Below are 11,516 nucleotides of genomic sequence, written 5' to 3'. Positions count from 1 at the left end.
CAGGCACTCTAGCCTACACAATAAGTAATTAGTAGATCTCCCCCCCACACACACGTACACCCTTTGTGCTAAGATGAACACACTGTGCAAATTCAATTAAGATACAAATGATGTATACTACCACACAATAGACACACACACACACAAACACACACAGGCAATATAATCCAACCGCCAATATAGTCAATAAAGGCATCGTCATTGATTACCATTATTATGGAGCAATCATTGTTAAATGATTGGATCAGCCTTTATATAGAGCTGATCTTATTAATTACCGACTGCCATATTAAGAAATACTGCGGATTCACTTACATGAGATGGTCTTACTTTCCTTCTAGACATATCAAATATAGTTTCAGCTGGTACAATCTTCTTGAGACTCTCAACAGGAAACAATGGAGGAGGGCACTGAGCATGAGGAACAGGTTGAACTGAATGGGAAGGATGAGGAGGAGGAGGGAAAGAGGAGGAAGAAACGTGGTCTCCGGACCAAGACTGTGGTATACGGCGAGTCTCAGGAGGAGAGCGTTCTCTCCATTGAGGGAAATTAGACTGAGGGAGGTGATGATGATGATGATCAGTGTGGTAGCCACCAGGATAAGAGGAATGAGGTGAAGGATTTGTCTCAGGAGGAAAATGAGACTCACCTCTACCTCCCTAGGATAATACAAGAATAGAATAAATACACAGTATAATACTTATGTACATGTACATGTACATAGCTTTAAAAGTAAAGTTGTAATATTCATGTACATGTACATGTAAAATAGAGCAGAACACAGAGAGATATATTGATAGACTGTATGCATGTGCAATAATGGTTATAATGTACAGTTGTATGTGTACATGTACATGTGAAGAAAGAAAAATATATAAGAGACTTATAAAAAGAATAGAGAGGGAGGGAGGGAGAGGAGAGTAATGTAGTGTACATTTGCACACGCGTACAAGAAATAATTAAATTATGAACAGTAAAAAACACAGACGACACCTTCCTTACATTACAGGTACATAAACACACACACAACCTGACAGACAGACACACAAACATTAAAAGAAAACGATGCCAATAAAGATCAAGCACACAGACAGATACATATACATATCAACTAACATGTACAGTACATGTAAATTATACGCTATACACAAGTTACGTGCATCAATTCAACGCAAACAATTTATTTGGTAGTAAATGAACTGATATGACAAATGATACAGTGTAAGTGATATTATTTAACAAAAAAACATGATAAACACATCATAAAGTACACATCAAAATAGACATGAATAGTCTGTATAATACGTGTACACGATGCAAGTAGGACTATAGTTTGTTATTATAGAAGTACTAATTGATGCATAGAATACACACGTACCTGATGGACACTAATATCAATTCTAGACTCATAATTACCATATGTTAGATGAGGTCCTTGACCGCCTACATAATGATCTCTACTGGTGAAGGAAGAGGACCTGTTGTAGTATGCAGAGGAACCAGGAGTCTGTGTACATGTATTATGATAGAGAGTGTGTGAGGGGGAGGGGGGGAGGAAAAGATAGGGAATTTAAAAAAAGGATACATGACTTAATACCTCATTGAACAGCGGCTGTGGTTGAGTGGGGACATTAAGTGAATGAGGAGGAGGAGGACCGGCTGTAGAGTACTATAGAATACACATAAACAACAACAACAAATGTACACATTATTTTTTGCAATAATATTGAATAAATTATTTTAAATCGATTCCTCAAATAATATTCATACTTACAGAATGAAAGAGAGTCGTTACATCTTCACGAGGAGGGGGAGGAGGAGGAGGAGGAGGAGGGGGTTCATCATCGTAAGGTAAAGGAGGAGGAGGAGGAGGATCAAAGGGAGGGAATGATGGGGGGTGTGGTGGAGGAGGAGAGGGATGAACTCCTGGAACTGGAGGGTAAGGCTCTCTACCACTAGAATATGGACCCGCCCTCTCCAGGAAGTGGTAATTATGGCGAGGATACATTGCTCTCAATGAAGAATATAGTCTTTGTCTTGCTGTGAATTAACAAAAAATTCTGGTGTCACTTGGCAGACATCTTTACTATGTTGTCCGGATATTGCGGATTTGATTAGTTTCATATCCGTTTATTTTCCGAGTCATGATTTAGATCTGCACCAGTATGACAAAATAAAATTATTATTCACAATTACTTACTGCACTTTAAATTTATTTTCTATTTTTTATTTTAAGAAGCAGATATAGTTTTTATCTATTATCCTAAATTAACTAACTGATCCTACAACACATCAGGTAAAACAATAAAAATAATCATGCCTATGAATATTTTCATTATTTTCTTTTATTTGCAAGTGAGTGGGTGTTGGCTCACTACTGCGCGCCTCCTCTTCTGATTATGGGGATATATAGCGTGCTCATTCTCTCTCGTTCTCCCTCAGTCATAGTCTGATACAACACACTGTACCACAGTAGGCTTTGGAAGCAGGCTGGCAAGCAATACTGGACTACAACTGTACAGTCAGAGCCGCCACCTCCTCCTACTTCTCTCCTTGTAGCGTCTACAAGGAGTTTGGTGTTCACTTTCGTGTCAAACCAGTCAGACTGACTCTCAAAGGGAAGAAAGAGGCCAAAGACGGGAGTAGAGCATTCATTCAGTTTGCTTGTGTGTATTTATCAAAAGGATTGCTGATACTTCTCACTATTCTACTGTCAGTATACCTCACTGTGCTAAGAGTTTATTATTCCTTCTCCTATCTCTCTTCCTGAATCATATTCCTGTGACTGGTTCTTTTGCCTCCATTTATGTCTACCACTTGCGTGTCCCTTCCACCCAGTCCATCAAAGATGCCTCTCTTCTCTCGCTCTCGCTCACTCAGACGCTCATCAAAGAGAAGGAGTGTCCATCGCATCAAGAAAGAAGACATTTCTGAGCCTATGGGTTTCATGCACTGTTACCATGCTGAGATTGGGTCCGAGGGTTTCTCAGGGTTACCCCCGCAATGGAAAACCTTAGTCGATACTACTCACCCGTCCACCACCTCACCTACCACTTCTAGAGCCACCAGTGCAAGTCCTTCCAATAAAAATGAGACAAGCACTAAGAGGATTGGATCAAAGTCAACTGGCAACACTCCGGAACCAATCAAGCGACCCTCTCCGATTGTACGTGGGTCTGACTCGTGTCTTGAAGACACAGTCAAGTATGTTCATGACCACTGCTGCTCGCTAGCAGGAGAAGAAGACGAAGAAGTACACGAGTTCATTGATATACAGTTGAGGTCTCAGACTGGCGGCAGCAGCACTGGATCACAGGGTAGCTCATCCCGCCATAGCTCACAGCAGCAGCTTGCCTCTCCTCCTTTCTCAACTGTTGCTGTGACAACACCAACAATACCGCCACTCTCAACTCGTAGCTCAACTCTGAGTCACATTTCGTCCGACCACTCCCACCACCACCCTTCGTCTCCCTTCTCCTTCACTGCACCTCTCGATGCTATACAGTCTGATCTTGGGCTCTATGACTCTGAGGGTAGCTCCAGTGTACTAACCACCTCCTCTCATATCATATACTCACCAAGTGATTCCTCTGGATACTTTGGTAGTACTCACTCCAGCCTCTACTCCTCTAGACTCTCAACTAGTCAGCACATACCCTCTTCTGCTCTTCCCCCTCCTCCTCCTGTTGCTCCTCTCCCTTCCACGTCCCAGTACTCCACTCACCAGTCTCCCCCTCACCATCGTCCCCTTGGTCCCATTCACTCCTGTCTACCGTTCGATACTACCTCTACTGATGCATCCAATGCGCTACCTTCTTCATCTACCCATGATGTTGCTGGAGTCCAGTACATGCATCATTATCACAATCATCCTCACTTCTCTTCGCTTCAGAGACCGGCTAAATCAGGTACCAGTCCCTCTCGTAACACTCAAAGGATTCGAAGGAGTGATCTCATGAATCCATCTCATGCTACAGCCACTCCTGTCTCCCACGTCATGACCACTAGCTCCTCTAGAAACATTACCTCTTCAACAGGAGCTGCTGTCAATCCTCATTTTGTTTCAGATGTATACTCCACAGGTAGGGGACATACAGTGCCTGCTAAGCCTCATCGCAATAGACCGTCCAGCAAGATGTCTGCGGAGCAGTTTCGTGCTACAATAAGTCTACTGGTTAATTCTAGTGACCCACGCCGTGATCTTGACTGGTTCGTGAAGATTGGCGAAGGATCGACTGGTACTGTATACACTGCACATCAACTATCCACCAACAGAGTGGTTGCTGTAAAGAAGATGAGTCTTTGGAACCAGCAGAGGAAGGAGCTTCTCTTTAATGAGGTATGAAATTAATACTTGCATCATGCATGCATATACATGTATGTGAACTGTAAGTGTGTGTGACTGTGTGTGCAATTAGCTTTGTGTGTGTGTGTGTTTGTGAGAAGAGGGAAGCTCATATTTGTATATAGTCAATTAAAAGTGAGTGATATCATTCATCACTACTTGATGAAGAATGAGAACAGCAGTTTAATGATTAGACTCTGACTAGTCTAACTCATAAAAGGATAAAGTCCCATCAGTACATGTGTTGCCTTTATTTAAGTCAAAATTTCCTTTGAGTTCAAAAATAGCATTAAAAAGCAGTATGTCTTACAAACTATAGAGTAAGCAGTACTTAATTGTATTAAACTATGTACCTTGTGTATATAGTATATGTGTCTATATGCCCTTGGGTTAAGTATATCCTTACATTAAGAGTAAGACAAGCCAGGCTAATGTTAACCATAGTGCAACCTACTAGTTTTTATAGCGGTTTCCTCTGACCTCCTTATCCAGTACACACCAGTATTAGTAGAGTAATGCTCTATATACATTAGTACTTGTTGGGGTTCCATTGTGCTGTGGTTAGGAGACTAGTTTGTTTCATAGGATGCCTCAGTTTCCCTACAGATTGCCTTTTAGGCTAACCTCTGACACTGCTTCATTAGGTGTCACTACAATTAGAGCCTGTTATCAAAGCTGAATAATTAGCAAGCTAATTGAGTTGATTATGAAAACCTGACCACTGACGTCACCACAGCAGTCACATGACTGTAGTAATGAATAACGTTGCTCTTTAACATCATGTCCTCTACAAATTTCCCCTCACAATTATAGTACAACTCCATGGGTAGTGTAGACTTGGCAGACTCTGTGTACACATGTACATGTACATGCCTCTCCCCCTTTCTTTCTCTCTCTCTCTCTCTCTCTCTCTCTCTCTCTCTCTCTCTCTCCTCTTGTGTGTATATAATTGTGTAATTGATTTTGACTCATAATGTAGACATAATAAAGGTTCTACCCTACTAACAGAGAGAGAGAGGAGCTAGCTATTAGCTGTAGTATTATTGGCAAGTACATGTACAAGTACATTTGTACCATATATCCCTTACCACATTACTTCTGTATATAGTCTATGGTAGCTCCTGACTGATGGTTATGGTGTGGCATAGCCCTCAGACCTCACTGTGTCAATATTCACACACACACTGGCTGCTCTGCCTAACATCAAAAGTGCCAGTCTTACATGTATAGTGTAGCTCAAGTTACACTGTATTCCTTAAAGTCCTTATGCTCCTCCAAGTACATGTGGCCCTTACAAATACATATGCAGTTGCTTCTCATGCATGTGGGGGTCATCCTTTAATAAAATTATATTTTTGGTGCAGAAGTGTTCTAGGATTACAGTAGATTACAGTAGTGAAAGTGGTTACATGATCTCAAATGACACCTGGTCCATTGTATGCACCTTTACCACACTGGACTCCAATAATGCATGGAGTGTCTGCTCCCATTAGTTGAGTAGTGAAAGTAATTGAGCGTGATATTGTAATGTTGCATTATATAATGTTCCCAACGTACGAATTCGAGTTTGTACAAAAAGGAGTGATGGTAACAGCTGTACATGTACATTCAATGAATGATTGATGGTAGTCGCGTAATTCATTACGATTAGGATTGGTGCCAAGTACCTATAGAGTGACATCTGGTAGTAATACGCATTATGGAGTACACGTACTACTACTTGTAGAGTAATGACTGATCTCTCTCTCTCTCTACTGCTATCTATTCATTTTATTGAGTGATAAGTAAAAGTGTGTGTGTGTGTGTACAGTGTATGTGTGTGTCCTCCTAATAGTAAAGACTAGCCTCGAGTGATGAGTATACTAACTGTTGTTGTAGTTGTATCAGTGGGAGGTGTCAGTAGAAAGAAGGAGAGAGGAGAGAGGGAGCGATCACTAGACTAATTGATGTGTACTTTCCTAGTACTCCAAGCCTAAGCAATGCAGCATCCTTTTATGAGCACTGATGATCTGTCTTTAGAGCAATTAGCCTGTTGCCTAGCAATGTCAGGCACACATCTCTCGATCGTCTGCATGTACATGTATACATGTATGCTCTAAACTGAGCGTTTAGCGAAAAGTATGACCGGCGAAGGGAGCAGCGCCTATCAATTAGCTAATCTTGTTACCCCAATCAATGCTTATTATGTATTGTGGACTGTTTGTCAATGACTGCCCACTATGTTTTCACAATAATATTTTAGTATGTAGTGTGGTATCCTCTTTCACATACCATACTTAAACCTTAGAGAGGTTGTTTAGCATGCATATTAGTACACTTATTGTATTATTAGTCTGCACACTTTCTGTTCCTATTCCTGTGTTCATGATTTGTACTTGTTGTTATTGTCTATCGTATGTATTGTGTTGTATGCTAATGATTGTTGTTTGTTTGTGTATGTCACATATACTGATTCTTGGACACTGGCACACTACACACATAACACGTACACTCAGCTTGTTTAGTAACAATTATTGTTATTATGAAAACTTGCTACTTGAATATTATGTACACGCACACTCTCTCTTGTTAATACGAAGAGTGACTATGAAAGGTTCAGTTGTGTATAGTCCTTTAAAAGTAGAAGGGGGCAGTCTTGATGACTGTTTCCTAGTTAACACTGTACAATTATGATGAAATCAGTGAGGTGCAAACTGTGTTTGCTTGCTTTAGGCACCCCAACAGGACACCATGCACTAGATAATCTTAAACTAAAGTACAATAGTATTCTTGTATTGTGTGTGTGCTTCCTGAACTCTTGTGGTAATGATTTCAGTTGGTTGAAAGTGCTCTAATATAATAAGATATTGTTCAAAGACCTTTATCTTTATTATGTGTATGTAAATATTGCTATTATAAGCCAGTCAACAACACTAGCTTGGCATCCCTTGATATAAAGATTATTGGCTTCGCTTTATCTCTCTTAATCCTCTCTGAGGAGTGGGTATTTTTTATAAAAGACTCCTTGGCTTCTATTTTTTAACTACACTATACCAAAATGTCATCTTTTCCTGGTCTTTCTTTACTCTCCTACCTGTTTATGTAATCATATCCTCTTAAGCCTTTACCATTAGTATAGTACTATACTCCCATTGTGCAAAGTGTATATTTTGTCTGAGACTATTATTAATTGGATTTGTATGTATTATTATTAGGCAGTGATAGACTCTATATTTTGATGTTTATGTGTGGTGCTCCTTATGTATCATTATTATTCTCCTGATTTGTAATTTGAACTTGTTGTAGGTTGTCTGAGTCACTGCCTTGTTTCTGCCAAGCGTGTGGGTAGCCTGATAATTATGTGTGTGTGTGATCCTTTATATCATAAACGCTGAGTGTACGCTTTCCTTTGAGCTACTCTAGACACTGTATTTGATCACACTGTCACATTTAGTCCTACACAAACAAAGTAGTAACACATTGAGTGTATAGTATTAGGCACGTATCCACTGTACTAACTTCCGTCCATCCCACTCTCCCCCTCTCCCTCTCTCCACTCTTTTTCAAACTTAGTGTTAGAGTAGTAGTAGTAGTATGATGGGCTATTAGTGACTGCTCCTTAAACCAACTATTAGTTTACTTAACCTGTTACGTTGTACTTGTTGAGTATTAGTATTTGCGTGTGTCTTGGTATGTACTTGTACTTGTATTGGGAGTATATACGTGACCTGGTTGACAATAGTTAATTAATGATATAGAGTTTGTGGTGTTGTATTAATGTTAATGATGTAGCATTGAATTTATTGATCTTTTTATAATGTTAATAGCGTAGTATTGAATTTATTGGTCTCTCTTTTTCTCGTTAGGTGATCATAATGAAGGAGTATCCTCACAATAATGTAGTCACCTATTATGATTCCTATCTGGTGGATGAGGAGTTGTGGGTCCTAATGGAATTCATTGACGGTGGATCACTTACAGATATTATCAGAAGAGTGCAGTAAGTACTTGATATAATAATAAAAAAGCTCCAATTACTTAATCTCTCTCTCTCTCTCCATTAGTCTTCAAGAGAGTCAAATAGCTGCCATTTGCAAGAGCTGTCTTGAGGCCCTGGCCTACCTTCACTCTAATGGCGTCATCCACAGGGACATCAAGAGTGACTGTATACTACTGATGAGTGATGGAACTGTTAAATTGTCTGATTTTGGATACTGTGCACGCATCAATCAGAAGCAAAGGAGGAGACAGTCCCTAGTTGGTACTCCATACTGGATGGCTCCTGAGGTCATCTCGAAGCAGCCTTATGGAACTGAGGTATGTAACATGAATTTTTATAATTAAATAAATTTTTGGATGTCTGTTATGCAATAGTTCTCCTTTTGCTGCGTCACAATCTTTTTATGTTGCTTACTATGCTTTAGTACTTTGTTTAATTCATGCTAAACACATGTATATTATGTATGCTGTATGTTATGTGCTTGTATGCTTGAGGCATAGCTCATTAACAACCTTTGATTATTCAGTTAATGAAGTTAAAGGGACGATCCGTTATGCAACTGTATAATGCCATATTTGGCTAATGCCCCAATCAGTCACACCACATATGCAGTATACATGTATGTACCTCCTAAAAAGCATTTTTGCCTATCTATTGAGTTTACTTAATGATTCCGTGAATGTTTTCTTACTCTGAAAGTCAATGATATTTTAAAGTTATCATAATCATTTTTTTTCTCTGCATAGGTTGATATATGGTCTTTGGGTATCATGGTTATAGAGATGATTGATGGGCAGCCACCTTACTTCAATCTACCTGCATCTGAGGCCATGAACTGTATTAGAACACTACCTCCTCCTACTTCAAAATCGCCTGAAAAAGTAAGAGAATGAAAATTGATGCAGTAATATTGGATTGTTGGGAAAATTGAATGATGTTTAGATGCATTAATATACTTAGTAAATGTTGAGAATGATGAAATAATATGGGTGTGTCAAATGATAATTTTGGTTGCATACAATAATAATAATAATAGTGTTTTTTGTTTTTGTTTTAGTAGTTTCTATTGTTGCAATTATAATCAAATTGGATTATGAAAATGAATCTTTATTAAAATTCCTTTCTCTTTTCTCTTCCTATGTAGATATCTCCACGTCTTCGTGATTTCTTATCTAAGGCTCTTGTGTACAATAGTGAGGAGAGAGCAACTGCTAGTGAATTACTCCGTCATCCTTTCCTCCAGTTTGCTTCTCCTCCTTCCAGCCTATCAAAACTCATTCAGTTCAGGAACACTGTCTGATTTAATTGATTTTCGTTGTTAATTTTTCTGGTTACTATTGTAAATATTATAATCTTCCTTTGTTTATAATAATATTAATTATTGTTAATTATGATTTATTGTGAAAGTCGCAAACAGGTGCTCAACTATATAGTCTGGACTAGTGCTTATACATGTATTCAAGTGCTCCACTTTCTTATGTAAACTATAATCTTGTTCACACCTTTTAGGCATTAACAAGGTGGCATAAAATCTTTCGAGAAAATTGTGCATGAATTTTTGAGATATGGTGCAAATGTCTGGTACAAAAGCAGACTATATAGATGTAAGCACAAGCCTATTGTAATATCGTTAATGATATTCATCATTCATTGTATACAGTGAGAAAGGTACTTAGGCAGGTCACTAATTGAGACATTGAGCTGTGAATAAAAGGGCAGTTGAATCTAGGATTAAAGGATTTATTGGACATGATTTGGTTCTGTAATAACTAATAACAAGAGTACATGATGGGTTAATAAGTAAAGGACTGGAGTACCTAAGAGATCAGTAGTGAAATTAAAATTGTATAGGCCTAATGTATATTTATTTTTTGGGAGTGAGCATGAAAAAATTATGATACTAGAAGAATGTGCCTAAGCAAGCAAAGCCTATGACAAAGCAATTATAGATATTGATGTAGTCAGTCTAGCCTTATAAGACTAATGTTGAATTGTTAGTACCGAGCATTTTCTGATGCATATACACATACTAATGCTGTGTAGAAACTTTGAGCTGATTTCAAACAAAATTAGATTTTTATAAATTTTTAAGCTGCTCCAAAATTGGGCCAAAGTTCCTGTACTATGGTACAGGTTTTTAGCCAAGTTTCATAAAAAATGGCTATCAGAAAATTCTTCATTTATAAATATTCTGATGCACATTGTGTAGAAATTTAATTTTGAGTAGACTCCGATCAAAATTGTTTTTAATGAATTTTAAATGTAAGTTGCTCAAATATCTGACCAATAATTACTGCAAAGTATTTCACTAAAATTGCTAGTGGAGAATTCTCTTGAATTTTCTGATTTGTTGTGCATGTTTTTAGTTTTTTGGCAGGTATGAAGCTGATATAAGCTATTTTGTAGCCTCATCCAAATGTGAAGCCAATGTCCACTATTTGGCTTACTCTGGTAGCCTATATCAACTAGTAGTACTTCCTGTATTTTTGTTAGTACAGGTTATACAATGAGGTCAAAGGTATCTACATGCATGGTATTAATCATACCTTATTAACCTTGGTGCTCATATCTGGTTTATCAACCTCAGGCCATTGGCCATAGATACTGACACAGACTACCAACTTCTACCAATGGTGGTAAGTAAGCTATTGCAATCTGATTGATCAATTAGCTACAACAAAGCATGGTAGAATTGTTATCATTGTTGTTGTAAATATTGTCATTATTTCATTCAATTTACAATTTCAGTAATTGTTGGAGCAGACTAGAATAGAAATTTACTTGTAGCATTTATGTTTTTAATCGTGAAGGTATGTTGTTATTATATTTGATTCACTGATACAAACATACAAAATTAAAGAGAAGCTTGCACACAAAAATGAAAATTGAGATTATTGCTTATTTTTAATGTACACTACTCAAATAGACTATTCCTAGTTGCATTCTTACATTGGACTTGCTTTGGGAAAGTTAGAGCTTGCTAAATTTGCTGGTGACCATTGCTTCCTGTTAGGGGGCGCGGTCATTGATGACATCACAAGGGGAACCAACATGAGCAACTGCAATGCTTTACATGCAGAAATAAAGAGAAAATAACTTGACAAAAAGAGGGATTATTCAGTGACAGTTAAGTTGTGGGTGCTTTGATACTTATAAAGACAAGGTAAGCATAGAAATTTTTTCAAAGAATG

At 38.2% G+C, this 11,516-nt stretch overlaps 2 protein-coding genes across 2 annotated transcripts; one reads left to right on the top strand and one right to left on the bottom strand.

Annotated features, from left to right (window-relative positions):
* Nucleotides 1-255: 255 nt before the first annotated feature.
* On the bottom strand, nucleotides 256-2,127 carry LOC109581678 (leucine-rich repeat extensin-like protein 3). Its single transcript, XM_019995995.1, has 4 exons — nucleotides 1,776-2,127; nucleotides 1,599-1,670; nucleotides 1,380-1,508; nucleotides 256-660 (listed from the first exon to the last, which is right to left on the bottom strand). Exons 1-4 carry the CDS (start codon nucleotides 2,007-2,009, stop codon nucleotides 271-273), a joined length of 825 nt encoding a protein of 274 aa, XP_019851554.1. The 5' UTR covers nucleotides 2,010-2,127; the 3' UTR covers nucleotides 256-270.
* Nucleotides 2,128-2,456: 329 nt separating this feature from the next.
* On the top strand, nucleotides 2,457-9,719 carry LOC100639104 (serine/threonine-protein kinase PAK mbt-like). The gene is made up of 5 exons (XM_019995994.1): nucleotides 2,457-4,340; nucleotides 8,192-8,325; nucleotides 8,390-8,642; nucleotides 9,072-9,206; nucleotides 9,470-9,719. The coding sequence occupies exons 1-5, from the start codon at nucleotides 2,808-2,810 to the stop codon at nucleotides 9,623-9,625; spliced, it is 2,211 nt and encodes a 736-aa protein (XP_019851553.1). The 5' UTR covers nucleotides 2,457-2,807; the 3' UTR covers nucleotides 9,626-9,719.
* Nucleotides 9,720-11,516: the final 1,797 nt, after the last annotated feature.

Source organism: Amphimedon queenslandica, unplaced genomic scaffold, assembly GCF_000090795.2.
Source record: "Amphimedon queenslandica unplaced genomic scaffold, v1.1 AMPQUscaffold_13426, whole genome shotgun sequence".
Taxonomy (NCBI): domain Eukaryota; kingdom Metazoa; phylum Porifera; class Demospongiae; order Haplosclerida; family Niphatidae; genus Amphimedon; species Amphimedon queenslandica.
Note: the sequence above shows the minus strand (reverse complement) of the source record. Positions and strands in the feature narration are given on the sequence as shown.

Coding starts and splice junctions, on each gene's coding strand:
- LOC109581678 (XM_019995995.1), bottom strand. CDS start 2,009: ATGTATCCTCGCCATAATTACCACTTCCTGGAGAGGGCGGGTCCATAT. Junction 1,671..1,775: donor TAACGACTCTCTTTCATTCT/GTAAGTATGAAT, acceptor TGTATTCTATAG/TACTCTACAGCCGGTCCTCC. Junction 1,509..1,598: donor CACAGCCGCTGTTCAATGAG/GTATTAAGTCAT, acceptor ACATGTACACAG/ACTCCTGGTTCCTCTGCATA.
- LOC100639104 (XM_019995994.1), top strand. CDS start 2,808: ATGTCTACCACTTGCGTGTCCCTTCCACCCAGTCCATCAAAGATGCCT. Junction 4,341..8,191: donor AGGAGCTTCTCTTTAATGAG/GTATGAAATTAA, acceptor TTTTCTCGTTAG/GTGATCATAATGAAGGAGTA. Junction 8,326..8,389: donor GATATTATCAGAAGAGTGCA/GTAAGTACTTGA, acceptor TCTCTCCATTAG/TCTTCAAGAGAGTCAAATAG.